This window comes from Drosophila sechellia, chromosome 3R (assembly GCF_004382195.2).
Source record: "Drosophila sechellia strain sech25 chromosome 3R, ASM438219v1, whole genome shotgun sequence".
Classification (NCBI taxonomy): Eukaryota; Metazoa; Arthropoda; class Insecta; order Diptera; family Drosophilidae; genus Drosophila; species Drosophila sechellia.
In genome coordinates this window covers 18,667,393-18,682,843 of record NC_045952.1, presented here as the reverse complement: position 1 = coordinate 18,682,843, position 15,451 = coordinate 18,667,393, and the positions used below count along the sequence as shown (strand labels likewise).

The following is a 15,451-nucleotide window of genomic DNA, read 5'->3' as shown; positions in this document are numbered from 1 at the left end:
ACACTGTTTAATATTGCATTTAGGTATAGTTCGCTACAAGTACAATTAAAGAAATAAGGCATAGCAAGATGCAAACCGTTTACGAAAGGGGGTTGCTTAAATTTTACCATTACATTTGAATTCGATTTACCATGCAAAAACTAGTATTCCAGTCTGACATTACATTTTTATCTATGACATGAACCTTGTTCGAGTCTGATAAAACACAATTATTTTATGTTTTCAAAAATATTTCCCATCTAGTCACTATAACCATTCAACTCGTCGTTTGTAGAAAAAATTAGATTTATTTCTACAAAGTTTCCAAAGCGTTAACATCGATTATAGTTTTTTCAATACTTTTCATGCTTCAAAGCCGCGCATTTCTAACGACGCCGTTGCGATCTTCATTGCGCGCGCAGTGTTGAAAAGTGTGTTTGAAATATTAACGCTTTGTTTTTTCGGTACAGCGTCGGTCTTCAGCTGCTCGAATTTTCGCTTAATTGCTTGTGTTTATTCATTTCGGATTTCCTCGTGGCCAATTGGGAATAGCATATACTTAGCCATGGACGATTCGCGCAGATCGATGGCGGGCAAGGCAAGTGTTTGGTGGTTTCAGTTGGTGTTGCTTCCATTTGCCGGGAAAGGACTTTTCCACATCCCATTTTCATTGCTAAAACAATAGTTTCACTTTCAGCAGATCGATTCCCGTAGCTCATCGATAATGACAAACGATGAGAGCGTCTCCATGTATTTATCCTTTGACGCGGAGGACACTCTGTCCAATGCCAAGTGGCAATCGGCCCTGGTCACTCAGAGCAGCCAGTTCCTGGAGGTGCACAACACCAAGATGGAGGTAAACAGCGATGATATGGACCTAAGGCGCACTATCCTGAAGGATCTGCAGCAGTTGACCATCGGGGAACCTGACCAGAATTCGCCCCTCCGCCCATTTGACAAAAGTATTCTCAACCGGCACAACGCCTTGTGCTCCACTCCATCCAAGGGCAATTCGACCGCAACGCAGCCACCACAGATCATGGAAAGCATGGATCTGACCCAAATTGATAAGGAGAACACCCATCCGGAGGGGCACAATCACAGTGGCGGCGATAACTCGACCTTGTCCAGTTCAGTGGACGTGACCGCCAACACGGTTAAGGCCAATACCCTAAAAACTGGCGATGCTACCATGGACAATGTATCCTTGCAGGAGGCTGCCAAGACCCCAGGTCCCAGCCAAGTGTATCCCTTGAGTGCGAACGTAGTTTTAGAGAATATAACTGAAGGTAGGCTTATACCATTGTGATATGGTTTCGTTCTGTAAACATCTACATTTACAGTATCCAACGAAGGGGTATCCATGCTGGTCTCGCCCGGAGCCGAGAAGGAGGTCCCCAATGTCAACGAGGTAGTGAACGAAGTCTCTGAGCTAATTGCCAAAGCTCTAAAGATCTCCGCTGATTCTGTGAAGCCAAAGACATCCAAATTGAAAGTTGAGGCGGGCAAGAAGAGGCAGTCCATGAGCTCCACTTATTCGGGTGCCGCCCTACCGCGCCCTCGGCGCTCCTATCTGCCCACCACCACCGCAGAGACGCGCACGTACTCCTTCAAGCAGCGCATGTCGGTGGTGGTCAAGACTACGCTCAACAGCCCAGCTCGCAAGCGGAGTATCGGCGGCGGTGTTCCACTAAGCCGTCGCAGCTGCTTGCCCGTCTCCAAGCTAACAAAGAGCAACATAAGAAAGTCGATCGCTGTGGCCAGCGGTCGTTCGCCCGAGAAGATCGCCTTAAAGCAGGTGAAGACATCGACAAAAAGCCATCTGGAGACAGTTTTTAGCTGCAAGAATTGCAGCGCAACCTTTCGAGTGAAGTCACTTCTTGACGTCCATATGCGAATGCACGATCCGGTCGACAACGGACCCAATACCCTAAAGCGTCTGACCAGCAATACGGTTGCAGCGGGAGGATCGAAGAATCGCTGCAAGTTTTGCGATAAGAATTTCGCACTGGAACGTGCTTTGCACATCCATCTAATGCAGAACTGCGACAAGATACCGCCGTCCGAGAAGCGCAAGCTGCAGTTCACCGAGCTGAACCACGAGAAGAAGGCCCAGCTGCCAAAGATCGGTGCAACCAGTGGCATTAACCATCATATGACGATGCTCCAGAAGCCACAGCAACGCATGAGTACCATTCCCAAATTGGGTAACTATTGATAAAACAGCACGCGTGCTTAAAGAGAAACTATACCCTTATTTTTCAATTCATAGCTCCCTCACAAGGGACCCAGTCCATGGCTCCACCGAGCGTGAAGAAAGTTCCCAAGAACGTGGCGCATGCTGGCGTCTACCGCACTCCCACAAAGACTGTGCCCTGCCACATCTGCAAGCAGTCGTTTAGGAGCATACTCGAGTTCACAAACCACAGCCTGACGGTGCATGGAACGAACCAGCTAAAGAAGATGACCGGCAAAGAGGATGCACAGAGTGCTCAGGATTAAATTAAGCGATTCGTGTGTAGCCTAGTCTATGTCTAAGTTAAGTGCTGTGGCGTAGATGTGGTCCTGTTCCGGCGCTTCAGCTGCACGACTGGACTGCTTTGTGAATTTTCTAGTTTTTCGTAATATGACATTCGCACAAAAAAAAAAAAACTATCGTAGTGTAAATGACAGTAATGACATTATATTCTAGGTTACTGAACACTTTTTTAGTTTTGAATTTTGTGTTGCTAGATATCTATATTTAATTTATGTTTTCATGGTTTCCAACACACGTTATAATAATCACTTGCTCTTTTTTTCCGGCGGTGGCTTCATATCCACACCCTCGGTTTTGATATCCAGCGGTCCTGTGGCATTGTTCATTTCGGAGGTATTTCTAGCTGTGTTCAGATCATCGCCCGCTGGTGGCGGCTGCTGGAGATTCTGCAGCATTGGCGGTATTGGTGGGGGAAATTTACGCAAAAGCTCTGCCAGCAGCATGTCTACACGCTGCTTCTGAAACAGGGTGCCGCTGTTCTCATCCTTCGCTGAGTTGGCGTCCTTCTTATCTGACTTGGATTTATCCGACACTAAAAGTAATTCGGTTGATTAGCGAACGCTAATAATATTAAGGAAGGAGCATGCACTTACAAACTTTGTTGGAAGAGAAGTCCCACGTGTAGCCCTTGTTGGGATGGTAGCGGGCATAGCTGCTAGCCTCCTCGAAGGCGGATTGCAGGTTCACCACGGTGTTGAGCTGGAAACATAGCGATTAAACAAATGCATCGGTTTCTCACCAGGTGCCACTTACAATGCGGGAATTGATGACGTTGGCAAGATCTGGCGCCTTGTAGACGGTTCCACCAATGATGTAGTAATCGGCAATCGGCGTGGCTTCCGAGGGATTATGACGGTGCTGCTTGCGGATTACATACAGGATGGGCTCCGCCACGTGCAGCAGTATGTATTCCAGGCCGATCATGTTGCTAAATGATGGAGGCGATTAAATTGAAACAGAATAAAAGGCAGAGGACACCTACTGCAGATGCTCCGGACCAAGGCGCTGCATCCGAACAGTCTCGTTGTTGCACATGTGATCATAGAAGGGATTCGACTTGCGGCAGAAGTAGTCCATGACGGTCTGCGGGCTGAGGGTGGCCATCATCTGGGTGTCGTGCCAGGAAAGGCGCAGGTGGTCATTGGTCATCTGTCGGCTGGCCATTGTGGATGTGGATGCACGTGCGCCTTGTTGGGATGTGGCGGTGGGAAGTGGCTGCAATGTTTTCTCGCTTGGCAATGACCACGACTAATTTGTGGGTCAATGGCGTTGAGAGAGCTTCTTTTTCCTTTTCCTATTCCTAGCGATCGCTTTGTTTACAAGCTATTTTTGGCCGCACGCTGCCGATTGGAAACTGTCGCTGGCAGTTTTTTGATTTATTTGTTGTGTAATAATTAATTTAGCAGGCCGTGGTGCACGCCGCTCTCGCTGCTCCACCTCCACGTTAATACTGTAAGTGTTTTGCTGATTAACTGTCCTTTGTAGCGAGCTTTTATTGTGTTTTCTACTCGTGTATTGCCTTGCGCTCGCTAAAAAACCGATTTGTTTGTTATTTTCGCTTGGTCGACTGACCGCACTTCGCAACACTGCAGTCGGCTGGCCCGTGCTGGACAGTGAACGTGCTGCGCCAGGTGGCAACGCTTTGTTTGGTGCGGAGAAGAAGAAGCAGCAGGGGCAGCGTCTGCGAAAAAGTTTAAAAATAAACAAATTCCGTTTTAAATCAAACTGATATTCAATTTTCCGGGCGCGCAGTCAAATCGTAGCAGCCCACACACATACACCAAAGAGAGTCCGTTTCTAAGGCGAAATTTGTGCTCTCACACGGAACTTGGCCCATTTCTTCGGGACGCAATCTCATAATTGGGAATCATATCAGTTCGTTCTGTTCACTTCGTCGTGGCGCACGGGAATCAGACGCCAAGCAGCGCAGAGCTCTCGTAATGGTAAACACCCAGTAACCGCACCAACTAGCAAATCAATAGCAACTCCAGAACCCATGTACATTGATGCCACCACCCACTCATCCGTGTACATATATACTCTTGAGCATTGCATATATGTAAGCGCCAGTCAAGGTCGTACGATTCTCGGCCAGGCGCAGATACATGTATGTGTGTACGAAAATGTTCTTTTTTTACGCCTCACCTTGATTTTCAACTGTGTCTGTGCTGTTTCCATGGCTGCCAATCTTTGTTTATTCCACCTGAGATGTGTATATTGCAAAGTCCCGTGTAAATAACCGGCTAAGTGTTTTGTGTGCCAGGATCAGTGTTGGGAAGGCTACAAGCGTTGTGTACCTAGCTTAGGTACAAGGTAGTTTCGAACTAAATTCCAGTTAGAAAATATTTTAAATTCAACCGACTTTTTGTGTGCATCATGTAAATATAAAAAGTACTTATTATTTAGTTCAATGGTTAGGGCAATTGAAGTTAGGTTGAAGTATTGCCCCAACACTGGTCAGAATGAACTCCGTTCCGAAACGACTCAATTCTGTTCTCTTCTAGATTGTCGCACACTTTATAAGCGGATCCCTTCCAGATCTGAGGCACAGTCCGTTTCAGCAATATGCGCTACATAAAGTCGGAGCCGTACTATGAAGTAATCGAGCAGCAAACCCAATCTCTTACAGCCTCTGATCCAAAAACCCCAAAATCAAACGAACTAACCGTCTACCATTTACAGGGGCTTCCTCCATTCAATGTCAGCGGCAGCCCATTCAATGTGGTTCCCATTCACAACTACCCGGAGCTTATGAAAGACACTTGCGCCCTGATCAATGCAGAGTGGCCACGATCGGAAACGGCGCGCATGCGCTCCCTGGAGGCCTCCTGTGACAGTCTACCCTGCAGCCTGGTGCTGACCACCGAGGGAATGTGCCGCGTGATCGCTCACCTCAAGCTCAGCCCGATCAATTCCAAGAAAAAGGCCTGCTTCGTGGAGTCCGTGGTGGTGGACAAGCGGCACCGTGGCCAGGGATTCGGCAAGCTGATCATGAAGTTCGCCGAGGACTATTGCCGCGTCGTGCTTGACCTCAAGACCATCTATCTGTCCACCATCGACCAGGATGGATTCTACGAACGCATTGGCTACGAGTACTGCGCACCCATTACAATGTATGGGCCGCGCCACTGCGAGCTGCCCAGCTTGCAAAATGCCAAAAAGAAATACATGAAGAAGGTCTTATAGACGTCAACGCCAGTAGTAGTGGGCTTGGCTAAATTGGGCCATACCCAGCCTGATCAGAGAGTGGCAGTGAACTAGTCAAATTGGCAAATGCTTGAAATTCTTTACGGGTTTTACCTGCCAGCAGCTGCTTCGAGCCATAACCTGTGGATGCCAGGCAGTCTGCCAAGTGCATGTGTGATTGCCTCGTTGCTCTGGCAAATTGCAAAGCAGCTAAAGCTTTTGATTCCATTACACCGATAAGCAACCATTCATTCACCAAGCGCTTGTGTTGATTTTTAAATATTACTTTCCGCATGTATTTTTTAAACTTTTTGGTTCTTTTTGTATGACAAAAGTGATCCGGGCTGTTCGGTACATCTATAAGGCTAATGTTAATGTTTAGCAATTATAATTTGTTATAGTTTTGCTCAAGTGTGTGCATAATTGCTCTACCTGCAATCTACCCGCAATGGTGATGATTATGATAATAAGAAGCTCAAGTATCTTCCAACGAAACATAGCAAATAGACATATCGAGCCTTAGCATTAAGCACTCAACGAAGGGCAATAACTTCCAATAAATCGTGTAGAAACTAAAGATTCCATCGCTTGTTCCTGGCCGGAAGTGGCGACAACGGAAACGCCTGTCTTGCAGCATGAGCGATGCAGTGCATCCATTTGGCCGCACATGACAAGTTCAAGTTCACGGCGACGACGTCTATAAATTGATGTTATTTTTTGCGCAGCCAAATTTGACGGGGGCTCGGTGCCCAAATGGGTGGTTAATGCCCGCCCAGCGAACGTAATGCTTTGTTACAGAAATAACCCGCAGTGATGTAAGGCACACAGAGATCTCTCTCGGCTGCCAAAAATCGCTCTCTCTGTGGGAATGGGACTATGACTTGGGTGTGACGATCGCGTCTCCGACAGCGGAAGCTGTTGATCGCTGTTGGCTTGCCCGGGGGCACACGGTGATCTCTTATGGTTACACATTTTTTAAATACCTGCCCGGCGTTTGGTGCGACAGGTGCTAATGTGGCGACATTCCGATTGGTCGCGCCAATGCGATTCCGCACGTAATGGCTATTAAATTCGGATCTTCTAAAATGGAAAGTTTATTGTGCGCTCACAGTACGTATATACGGATGCGGGTATGCATACAATTGGCGAACTATAGAGGACTACGATAGGAATATCAAATTAAATTTGTACGTCTTCAATGATCAGCTGCAATTGGTCACAATCCCATTGGATGATAGATAGTTCTAGGCACTTTGGGGGCTTTTGCCAATGCCGCAAACCTTGCGGTAGTGCTCCGGTTGCTCCAGGCTGTCGATAATGAACTTTCCCAGGTCGTATTTGGACACCAGACGAGCGGGGGCCTCGTCGTGGACGACGGTATAGGCGGTGGCCGGTTCATCGGCGATGTGCGGCGGCAGAATGGCGATCCAGTCAAGATCGCAGGCCTTGGTCAGGTCCAGCATGCGCTGGTGCTCCTCGTTTATGCGGTGGAACACAGTGGGCACCTCGTTGAGCGGGCGCAGCAGAAACGAGGACATGACAATAGAGAATTTGGTCAGCTTGGCCTCCTTCATGGCCTTGATGAGGTTCTCGGTGCCGCGGGATAGCTCCGTGGTGGCCTCCAGCTTGTTGCGGGTGCCTAGGATGACGGCCACCGCATCCACGCCCTCGATAACGCGCTGCACATCCTCGTAGTTGGTCACGTCCCCCTTGACCAGTTCAACCTTGGACTTGAAGCGTTCTGGAACTGTCTTTTCGCTGCGGTATAGCAATTTTACCGACAGACCTGAAGGGAAGAATACGGTTTAACTGGCGTTTCCGGGTCTTGTGGTGTCACCTACCCTTCTGCAGGGCGTGATCCACGGCACACTCGCCGGTCATGCCGGTTCCTCCAATAACAGCAATGCGTTGCATAATTCAGCTGATTATTTAATTCCGATTGATATGCGTTTAGTCCAGTCGTTGGTTTGCAAAGTGCAGTTTCACCTGTGCTCCAAGCGAAACTTATCTATCAAATTTCCAATTCACAAGTGAATCCAGCGCGATTGCCTCGCATTTTCACCTCACCCGTAGCAATGAATGTACAGTGCTCTTTCTAAATAGTGAACTCTCACTAGTCTGAAGCTTCTGTAGAAGGTAACAAGATATTTAACATTTATTTTTATTTTTTTAAGCTACGACTTATTGCTGTAAAAATATCGTATTATTTTTGACTCTCTTCAAATAATCTTATTTTGGTTATTGGTTCATTGCGTCTAGTTAGCACTGTATTGGCAAAACAAAATGAATTTTTATATAGATTACTGTCAGGCATAATGATAAGGTATATCATATCTGGCGATAACAATTTTATTTACAAACGCTAATGGTCATTTGTCATGGTGATTAATATTAAAATTATAAATACATTTGCGAAAATTAAAATTAAAGCGGTTTTTCTCAGTCTGGCAGCCCTGCCGCTTGGTTCAGTGTGGTAAAGTGCGGCGCAGTTGAAAGTTTAACCGCCAAATCGTTACGCCTGCGATTCCGATTCCTCGGAATACGGATTATCCGCCGGATTCTTGACCCGTCTCAGTGTTATTCCCAGCTTCAGTTCACTTAGGAAGTCGGTGGTCACCGGCTTACGTTCTGGACGCGGTTTGATGCCACTTATAGTGGCCGCCTTCTGATCCACTTTCTGCAAGAATCGGAGAAGGATTAGATTTCCAATTTGAATGGTTGGCTACTTGTAATACCTTTAGCGTTACGCCTTGTCGAATGCTCTCCAAGAACGCATCCCTTGGGTCTCCGCCTGTGGAGGCAGCTGAAACAGCATTGGGCTGTGATTTCTGCATAGGAGGCGGTTGGGGAACGCCGGCCATGCCACTTGGTGGAGGCGGTGGTGGAGGAGGAACGCCTCCCGCGCCTAAGACTGGCATTGGTGGCGGCGGTGGTGGAATACCTGCTGGTGCCGCTGGAGGCTGCGGTGGAGGCGGTGGTGGAACACCTACGGATGCCGCTGGCGGCGGCGGTGGTGGAACTGGCACCGGAGTACTAGTAATCTTTGTTTTCTGCGCTGATTGTGGAGTCATATAGACAGCCGAAGATCTAGAAGTCGGCTTGGCAGGAGGAGCTGGTGGCGCCGGCTTGGCAACAGGAGCGTACTGCACCGGGGACACAGCATACAGCGATCCGTTGGAATGCGTCGAGTTTGTATGAGGCACTATTGTTGGCTTTGGAGGCGCCGGCGGTGGAACGCGCATTGAGCCAACTTTCCGTTGCGGTGATATGGTGGCATACGTCTCATTCGCAACCTTTGGCGCCACAGAGGGCCTCACCTTACGAATGTCAATGGCCGCTGGATAACCATGTGTGTTCTTCGCCATTACCGCCGACGGAGGTGGAGGAACCTTAGGTTTCACACTCTGCTGAGGCTGCACTTGGACGGGTATCACACTTCCGACCTCTGCCAGTTGAAAAGGAGCTGGTGCAGCCGGCGTAGGCGCAGGTAAGTCCATATCGGAGATATCCACAAACCGTGAAGTAAGCAAGGCGTAGTTGGAGAAGTTTGGTGCCTCCGTTGGCCTCGAAGCAGTGGCTATTGGAGGTGGTGGTGGAGACGGCGGAGGAGTAATCTGGTTATTGGTGGAAATGGTGGCATAGAGCAGCGGCCTGGCATGATCTTGAACCTTTGGCTGCGCCTGAAGATCACTTTTTGGTGGCTTAAAAGGCAAATGTTATATTAACAGCTTCCAGTTAACTTCAAGACCTACCATCCAAGTAAAATTGGAGTGAATGATTTTCTTAATCACTTCTTGGCGCCGCATGTCACTGATGTCCGCCTCCGTAATGCCACGCTCCATCATGTACTTCCTCAGCACCTTGTCGTTGGGATCGGCATTCAGGTCGAAGGCGTTTCGCGTGCGATCCCGCGTCACATCACCGGAAACGTGCTGGAAGTTGACTGGTCCGCTGATCTCGTACTTGGAGCCCTTGCTGCTGACCAAGACGCTGGTGGCGAAGCTGGGACCCGCCAAGGCCACCGAGGGCGGAGCGCCCACATACCTGTCCAGGCTGTTCGAGGAGGAGGAGCTCTTCATGCCGTCTAGACTGGCGTTGATGCTCACGTTGTCGGCGTAATGAGGCGGTGGACGAACTGCTGACGGTGGATGTGCAAAGACGTCGCTGCTCACTTGCATAGACGGTGGCTGAAAGGAGAAGAAATGGCAGCGTTCAGGACAACTGTGGAGAAAATCAAGGACTCTTTCGGCTGATGAAGCTAGCAAGATGGGATGCTGCAGGACATTACCACCCAGTAACCGGGTTCCTTATTGCTTCTAATTATGTCATAGACATAGGCGCGCCGCACAATAGCCGGCAGACGTTCGAGATCATCGGACAAATTGGCCTTGCGCAGATACAACTGGAGCATTTCGTCGGTGCCCTGGCCCCGCAGATCGAATGTCTTGCGGAAGTCAATCGCATTGCCCTCCAGCTGGCGGAACTCCACGGGCTCGGAGATGTAGGCGTATGTGTAATCCTCCATCGAACTGGAAAAACGGATACGTAGTTGGTAGCTGCGTTAGTACGGCTGCAAAGGAGGATTGGCATTGTCTTGGATCTCTCCCCGTTGCCGCCGTGCGTCCACTGGGCCTAGCGGCATTATCTAGTAACCAATTTGCAGATAAGAACTGCTGGCGCAACTTGGCGTTTTATCAATTTCGGATTCGGATCGCGGTGGGCCTTCACGGACGTGACTCATCGACGCTTCCAGTCACCAGTCTAAACTGGCTAATAATTACTACAAAAGCCCATTGAAACGAGATGATGGTCTAGAACGACAGCAGGCAGCGGCGATGAGCAAGGATCAATTACCGTGTGCACCTGGAAGCGCTGTGTGCAGGGATTCTGCAAGTGCTGAATCGGATCGGCTCGGCTCGTGGTCGACTGGTGTGCTTGAATGGCACGGAGAACCTTGTGGTACTGATTAACGGCGGCGGTATGCCATGTTAGGCACTGCGTTTACTCATTTCGCGAGGCGTCTTATCTGAAACCGAAGTGCTGAATGCAGATAACTGGCGGCCAGTAATCACCTGGGCCAACTACGACGACTCCCGACTCCGACAGCCTGAGCCAAGGGAAAACATAAACAAATGGCGTTAACTACACTTTGTTGGTCTACGATATGCGTCTCGGCTGTCAGAAGCCTGGAAACATGTTGGGTAAGTCCAAAATCAAAAAATTCGCTAATGACTAATGTGTTCTAGGAGCGGAAACGGCTTTATAAATCGCTTTTATCGCTTTCTGAGAGTTAGAAAGGCATTGAAACTAGAACACCAATTATAAATCATTCTATTTTTAAAGAATATATGTGGGGGACTAAAAAATAACGTTTCAAAATGTGAAATGTAATGGTTTGAGTTTCTGCTTATTGAGATGTACTTTAAATCTTATCTGATATTAGAAATTATAATTCAAAGTACTTTAAAGACTACATTTATATTATATATTTTACAATATACATATTTATAATATTCACTTGATTCATAGGTCATTTATGTTATAATCTTATAGAAAAGTTGTCATGTTTTGCTTTAGAAAACATTTAAGTATTCCCACCTTTGTTAGGAACCCTACAGAGTAGTCCGTTGCCCTGGAGTTACCTGTCAGTTGAGTCAATTTTCCAGCGACGGAGAAAGCAAATCTCATTTCCCTACTTATCAGCAGTCCAAACGTTTCGTTAAAATTTCCGAACAAATTATTCCTGCGATCGAAACGGTACAATTTTGAACTTTTTTCGAATTCGTCCAACTGTCGTTGCGCAACCTGAGTTTTGAAAACTTTGAATCGCTTTTGAGAGTTTAAACTTGCTAGCGGAGACCAATTTTCTGCGAAAGCTACGCGATCGGACTAACTAGACTAGCGCCATGAAAATCAAAGTTTCGGGTGAGTATACGCTGGCCGAGATCGAAGTCGAGTTGGACCAGCAGTTGACCCCGAACGACCTGCAACCCGGAGCCACAGTGCTGGCCACCAACGAGAGTACTGGCGGCTTAGAGCGGATTGTCAGCCATGAGGAGCTGTCCAGGTTCTTTGCCGTGGGTCCACCGGTCGCCTTACCAATGCCCACGGATGTGGTAGTGGAGCGCACACTGGCGGATCCGGCTTTCAAGCAAATCCTACAGGAGGCCGACGGCAAGAAAGGCTTCGATCCCGAGGCGGAGCAAATGAAGATTCGCGACTTTTTGGCTGGCGTCACCAACAGCAAGATGACCACCGAGCAATCGGTCTTTCATGGTATGCGAATAGATTTACTTCAATGGATAAGTTTTAGAATTCCCTACATTATATAGGATCTCGTTCCAATACCTCTGCGCCCATTGTCAGCCGTATAAAATGTCCGACATGTTTGGTCCAGTTCGATGCTGTGGCCTTTCAAAATCATGCCTGTGAAGCGAAGCCGGCCGAGTTGGCGGTGCCTCAGCAGGAGAAGCCACATCTTGTGCCTACTGTATCTGCTCCTCCGGCTCCGATAATCAAACCGGCTTGCGAGCGGGTAATCAAGGAGAACCAAGTGCGTTTGCGACGTTACTTCAAAGATGAGATGAAGTACGATCTGGCCACAGGCATCGAAAGCTCGCGCATCCAAAAAAACACATCCAAGGGTCCCAACGAGTGCACCATGTGTGACCGCAAGTTTGTCCACGCCTCTGGGCTGGTGCGCCACATGGAGAAGCACGCCCTGGACTTGATCCCTTCGCAGACCAGCGAGCAACCACATACGATACCGGCTGCCGGACTGCATGTGGTGGTTAAGTGCAACCCTTGTGGCCGAATCTTCTATGATCCGCAGGTGGCCTTTAGACACGGCTTTATTCACGATTCGGAGCATTCAACGATGCGTCAAGGTCGAATGCCCCAAGTACCCTCCAGTAGAGCAGATTTCAATGAGCTGCTGCTGGATGGCGAGTCGCTGATAGACAACGATGCCTCTTTTGCAGAGAGCAATCCAAACACCAACCCATCGGAGAAGGAAATGTTTACCAGCCTGATCTTGGGAAGCGTTTTGCAGTGCGAGTTCTGCGAGTACATTTTCGCTGACATAGCCGAGCTGCTTGTCCATTCCGCTTCCCATGTGGCGGAGCGGCGCTTTGAGTGCACCGCCTGCGACATTCAGATGAGCACGGCCAAGGAAGCCAGCATCCACTTCCAGACGGACTGCATCTTCATGCGCGAGGCAGTCAGGTCGCTAAATGTCACGATCAGTCGCTACTTTGTGTGCAATGTGTGCGAGCTGAAGTTCGCTAACACGGACCTGCTCCAGGAGCATCGGTAAGCTATTGGTTAGCCATTGAATGTATAATTACCTCGATTCTCTATTCTCTGTACTAGGTGTACCTCCTTTCACTACTTTCCTCGCCTCAGCGAGAATGGCAAGAAGCTGGTGCTGCCGTGCGAGTTTTGCGACGTCAACTTTGAGTTCGCCCACGAGTTTCTGGCGCACAACGAGGAGAAGCATCTCAACAAAAAGAAGCGCGAGAAGGAAGCGCGCAACACGGGCGCCGGCCGAATACGTCAGTATCTCTGCGATATCTGCGGCAAATCGTACACCCAGTCAAGCCATCTGTGGCAGCATCTACGCTTTCACCAGGGTAAGTGATACAGTGTGTATATGAGGATAAGATGATGATTGTTCCTTTTTAGGTGTGAAGCCCTTCGTTTGCCAGGAGGAAAACTGCGATCGGAAGTTCACCATTCGCCCAGATCTCAACGACCACATTCGCAAGTGCCACACGGGCGAACGTCCATATCTTTGTCTGGTGTGTGGAAAGCGCTTTCTCACCGGATCCGTCTTCTATCAGCACCGTCTGATCCATCGGGGCGAGCGGCGCTATGAGTGCGATGAGTGTGGTAAACGTTTCTATCGCGCGGACGCGCTCAAGAACCACCAACGCATCCACACTGGAGAGAAGCCGTACAGCTGCCTCTTCTGCACAAAGACCTTTCGCCAGCGCGGCGACCGTGACAAGCACATCCGAGCTCGACACTCTCACCTGGATGCCAACTCGCGTCTAATGATGCAGATGCAGAAATTCCAACTGGAGACGGCGGCTGCGCAGAAGGCTCAGGGTCATAATCCCGAGCAGCAGGATAACGATGGTGGTGCCAGCACCTTAGATGTGCCCTCGGGCTCGGGATTCGTGTCGACTGAGCCAGGCGTCGCGGAGATGCAGTACTCCATTGCGCCGGAGCAGCAGGACGAAATGGTGTGTGTGCCCATTGACCAGGTCAACAACAGTTTCTTTATGTCGCACTACATGCAAGCTGTTCCCATGGAGGAGGATGGTTCGGGGCAGCATATAATTGTCTTCGAGCAGCCAGGCCAGGATATGGACATGATATCTATTTACGATCAGCAACAGGTTGGGGAACCAATGGATGAGGGCGGCGTGCCCCAGCTGGCGCCTGAGGAAACCGCTAGGGTGGTGGTTGTCAAGAACAATCCAACTAAACCGATTTTTTCGGATACCTATATGTAAAAATCGTATTCAAATTCGAATTTAAATAAAGCGGCAAGATAGCGAAGCTGCCACACTGTTCATTTAGCGAGTGGGCCTATCAAACAGCGTTGCCATTTAGTTTCTCAAACAGCGGTGCTAGACGTTCGATAATCGCTGCGATCAATCGTGCAAAATATCGATACTGCCACCCCCAGGTCCGGGTGCCATCGCTAGTTCCTTTTCTTTTCGAATTTCTCGTGGAAAACGCCAACATGGGTTTCGCTACTCTCTGGTACTCGCATACCCGCAAATATGGCCAAGGCTCCCGATGTTGGTAAGAATTGTGCATCCCGTTGTTTGCCGCACGTTTTGATGTATAATTTGTTTAAATGCTTTCCCCGTAACCCCTTATCTTGCACGATTTTTGCTTGTTTGTAGAAAGTGGGGTTATACCCGACCCGCTTTTTTTTTTCTTTAACGCATGGCGTCTGCCAATTTGTATTTGCTTGTATTGTCAATTTTTTCAATGTTCCAAAGGCTTTTGCCCCCGGTTGAGTACGGAAATACGTGTTTAAGCATCTATAACAGTTTCCTTAATTAAGGGTGGCCAAAGTAAGAGCTGCGCGAGGCAAAACGAGCCATTTCCGAATGGATTTGGTCCAGCCAAGTGCAGCGACAGATTTGCTTTTAATGAAACTGTTCCATGCTACGGAGATTCTCTAATGGAACCGAACTAAATATGATATACCGTCTCATTTTCAGCCGTGCCTGCTCTAACCGCCACGGTCTGATCCGCAAGTATGGCCTTAACATCTGCCGTCAGTGCTTCAGGGAGTACGCCAACGACATTGGCTTCAAGAAGGTGAGTGCTCCATATGGAAATCCTCAACGAAGTGATAACTAATAGCATTCGTTTTTTAGCTGGACTAAATATGTCCTCTTCGCATTTTAACGCGTTAATCGCGTCTCAAAGCAACCCCTTCCTGCATATTAATGTATGAAGTCGTCGGATGTCGGGGACTCTGTAAATTAGTATGCCGGCAGCAACAGCAACAACTATAATCATTTGGGGATTTAAGCAAGGACAAAGCACATCGAAGCATTGATTCAAGATAGCCAGAATGGCCAACAGTTACCACCTTCCGCGAAGGATCTTTGTTACAGCACTAGTTTTGTTTAAATCTCCGCCTGATTAAACCCATAACAAGAAACGTATTTAATTGTGTCATAATTTGAGCTATCTTAGTGGGCATCCTCGTATTTGTGT

The 15,451-nt window shown here is 48.6% G+C and overlaps 7 protein-coding genes across 12 annotated transcripts; 4 read left to right on the top strand and 3 right to left on the bottom strand.

Annotated features, from left to right (window-relative positions):
- The first annotated feature begins 301 nt into the window (after window positions 1–301).
- LOC6607044 lies at window positions 302–2,680 on the top strand. Of its 3 annotated transcripts, none has more exons than XM_002031796.2 (4): window positions 302–577; window positions 680–1,268; window positions 1,323–2,186; window positions 2,252–2,635. In XM_002031796.2, exons 1-4 carry the CDS (start codon window positions 545–547, stop codon window positions 2,479–2,481), a joined length of 1,716 nt encoding a protein of 571 aa, XP_002031832.2. In that variant the 5' UTR covers window positions 302–544; the 3' UTR covers window positions 2,482–2,635. The 3 variants fall into 3 exon arrangements, with proteins under 3 accessions (XP_002031832.2, XP_032579099.1, XP_032579098.1); XM_032723208.1 differs by having other exon boundaries at window positions 398–577; window positions 677–1,268; XM_032723207.1 differs by having other exon boundaries at window positions 545–577; window positions 665–1,268; window positions 2,252–2,680.
- Window positions 2,643–4,095, bottom strand: LOC6607042 (mediator of RNA polymerase II transcription subunit 6). Its single transcript, XM_002031794.2, has 4 exons — window positions 3,501–4,095; window positions 3,272–3,446; window positions 3,112–3,217; window positions 2,643–3,050 (listed from the first exon to the last, which is right to left on the bottom strand). Exons 1-4 carry the CDS (start codon window positions 3,680–3,682, stop codon window positions 2,764–2,766), a joined length of 750 nt encoding a protein of 249 aa, XP_002031830.1. The 5' UTR covers window positions 3,683–4,095; the 3' UTR covers window positions 2,643–2,763.
- Window positions 4,096–4,173: 78 nt separating this feature from the next.
- Window positions 4,174–6,281, top strand: LOC6607041 (N-alpha-acetyltransferase 80). 2 transcript variants are annotated; one of them, XM_002031793.2, is made up of 3 exons: window positions 4,174–4,461; window positions 5,023–5,116; window positions 5,201–6,281. In XM_002031793.2, exons 2-3 carry the CDS (start codon window positions 5,084–5,086, stop codon window positions 5,702–5,704), a joined length of 537 nt encoding a protein of 178 aa, XP_002031829.1. In that variant the 5' UTR covers window positions 4,174–4,461; window positions 5,023–5,083; the 3' UTR covers window positions 5,705–6,281. The 2 variants fall into 2 exon arrangements, with proteins under 2 accessions (XP_002031829.1, XP_032579101.1); XM_032723210.1 differs by lacking the exon at window positions 5,023–5,116 and having other exon boundaries at window positions 4,177–4,461.
- Window positions 6,282–6,774: 493 nt separating this feature from the next.
- On the bottom strand, window positions 6,775–7,787 carry LOC6607040 (flavin reductase (NADPH)). The gene is made up of 2 exons (XM_002031792.2): window positions 7,546–7,787; window positions 6,775–7,490 (listed from the first exon to the last, which is right to left on the bottom strand). Exons 1-2 carry the CDS (start codon window positions 7,616–7,618, stop codon window positions 6,949–6,951), a joined length of 615 nt encoding a protein of 204 aa, XP_002031828.2. The 5' UTR covers window positions 7,619–7,787; the 3' UTR covers window positions 6,775–6,948.
- Window positions 7,788–8,037: 250 nt separating this feature from the next.
- Window positions 8,038–10,666, bottom strand: LOC6607039 (formin-like protein 5). 3 transcript variants are annotated; one of them, XM_002031791.2, is made up of 5 exons: window positions 10,559–10,644; window positions 9,993–10,233; window positions 9,457–9,891; window positions 8,440–9,405; window positions 8,038–8,381 (listed from the first exon to the last, which is right to left on the bottom strand). In XM_002031791.2, the coding sequence occupies exons 2-5, from the start codon at window positions 10,227–10,229 to the stop codon at window positions 8,217–8,219; spliced, it is 1,803 nt and encodes a 600-aa protein (XP_002031827.1). In that variant the 5' UTR covers window positions 10,230–10,233; window positions 10,559–10,644; the 3' UTR covers window positions 8,038–8,216. The 3 variants fall into 3 exon arrangements, with proteins under 3 accessions (XP_002031827.1, XP_032579096.1, XP_032579097.1); XM_032723205.1 differs by lacking the exon at window positions 9,993–10,233 and having other exon boundaries at window positions 10,559–10,666; XM_032723206.1 differs by lacking the exon at window positions 9,993–10,233 and having other exon boundaries at window positions 10,568–10,650.
- Window positions 10,667–10,771: 105 nt separating this feature from the next.
- On the top strand, window positions 10,772–14,269 carry LOC6607038 (testis-specific zinc finger protein topi). The gene is made up of 5 exons (XM_002031790.2): window positions 10,772–10,905; window positions 11,312–11,980; window positions 12,037–13,015; window positions 13,076–13,335; window positions 13,388–14,269. Exons 2-5 carry the CDS (start codon window positions 11,611–11,613, stop codon window positions 14,221–14,223), a joined length of 2,445 nt encoding a protein of 814 aa, XP_002031826.1. The 5' UTR covers window positions 10,772–10,905; window positions 11,312–11,610; the 3' UTR covers window positions 14,224–14,269.
- Window positions 14,270–14,411: 142 nt separating this feature from the next.
- Window positions 14,412–15,399, top strand: LOC6607036 (40S ribosomal protein S29). Its single transcript, XM_002031789.2, has 3 exons — window positions 14,412–14,518; window positions 14,947–15,046; window positions 15,106–15,399. The coding sequence occupies exons 1-3, from the start codon at window positions 14,457–14,459 to the stop codon at window positions 15,112–15,114; spliced, it is 171 nt and encodes a 56-aa protein (XP_002031825.1). The 5' UTR covers window positions 14,412–14,456; the 3' UTR covers window positions 15,115–15,399.
- The last annotated feature ends 52 nt before the right edge of the window (window positions 15,400–15,451 follow it).

What these genes read in the sequence shown, in the direction of transcription:
- LOC6607041 (XM_002031793.2), top strand. Translation starts at nt 5,084, where the DNA reads ATGCGCTACATAAAGTCGGAGCCGTACTATGAA. An exon ending in AGTCGGAGCCGTACTATGAA is followed by an intron (nt 5,117 to 5,200) that starts GTAATCGAGCAG and finishes TACCATTTACAG; the next exon opens with GGGCTTCCTCCATTCAATGT.
- LOC6607038 (XM_002031790.2), top strand. Translation starts at nt 11,611, where the DNA reads ATGAAAATCAAAGTTTCGGGTGAGTATACGCTGGCCGAGATCGAAGTC. An exon ending in CGAGCAATCGGTCTTTCATG is followed by an intron (nt 11,981 to 12,036) that starts GTATGCGAATAG and finishes TACATTATATAG; the next exon opens with GATCTCGTTCCAATACCTCT. An exon ending in GACCTGCTCCAGGAGCATCG is followed by an intron (nt 13,016 to 13,075) that starts GTAAGCTATTGG and finishes TCTCTGTACTAG; the next exon opens with GTGTACCTCCTTTCACTACT.
- LOC6607036 (XM_002031789.2), top strand. Translation starts at nt 14,457, where the DNA reads ATGGGTTTCGCTACTCTCTGGTACTCGCATACCCGCAAATATGGCCAA. An exon ending in GGCCAAGGCTCCCGATGTTG is followed by an intron (nt 14,519 to 14,946) that starts GTAAGAATTGTG and finishes TCTCATTTTCAG; the next exon opens with CCGTGCCTGCTCTAACCGCC.
- LOC6607044 (XM_032723207.1), top strand. Translation starts at nt 545, where the DNA reads ATGGACGATTCGCGCAGATCGATGGCGGGCAAG. An exon ending in GCAGATCGATGGCGGGCAAG is followed by an intron (nt 578 to 664) that starts GCAAGTGTTTGG and finishes CTAAAACAATAG; the next exon opens with TTTCACTTTCAGCAGATCGA. An exon ending in TTTAGAGAATATAACTGAAG is followed by an intron (nt 1,269 to 1,322) that starts GTAGGCTTATAC and finishes CTACATTTACAG; the next exon opens with TATCCAACGAAGGGGTATCC.
- LOC6607040 (XM_002031792.2), bottom strand. Translation starts at nt 7,618, where the DNA reads ATGCAACGCATTGCTGTTATTGGAGGAACCGGCATGACCGGCGAGTGT. An exon ending in GGATCACGCCCTGCAGAAGG is followed by an intron (nt 7,491 to 7,545) that starts GTAGGTGACACC and finishes TCTTCCCTTCAG; the next exon opens with GTCTGTCGGTAAAATTGCTA.
- LOC6607039 (XM_002031791.2), bottom strand. Translation starts at nt 10,229, where the DNA reads ATGGAGGATTACACATACGCCTACATCTCCGAGCCCGTGGAGTTCCGC. An exon ending in ACTCCAATTTTACTTGGATG is followed by an intron (nt 9,406 to 9,456) that starts GTAGGTCTTGAA and finishes TTGCCTTTTAAG; the next exon opens with CCACCAAAAAGTGATCTTCA. An exon ending in GACAAGGCGTAACGCTAAAG is followed by an intron (nt 8,382 to 8,439) that starts GTATTACAAGTA and finishes CGATTCTTGCAG; the next exon opens with AAAGTGGATCAGAAGGCGGC.
- LOC6607042 (XM_002031794.2), bottom strand. Translation starts at nt 3,682, where the DNA reads ATGGCCAGCCGACAGATGACCAATGACCACCTGCGCCTTTCCTGGCAC. An exon ending in CTTGGTCCGGAGCATCTGCA is followed by an intron (nt 3,447 to 3,500) that starts GTAGGTGTCCTC and finishes TCCATCATTTAG; the next exon opens with CAACATGATCGGCCTGGAAT. An exon ending in CTTCTCTTCCAACAAAGTTT is followed by an intron (nt 3,051 to 3,111) that starts GTAAGTGCATGC and finishes AATTACTTTTAG; the next exon opens with TGTCGGATAAATCCAAGTCA.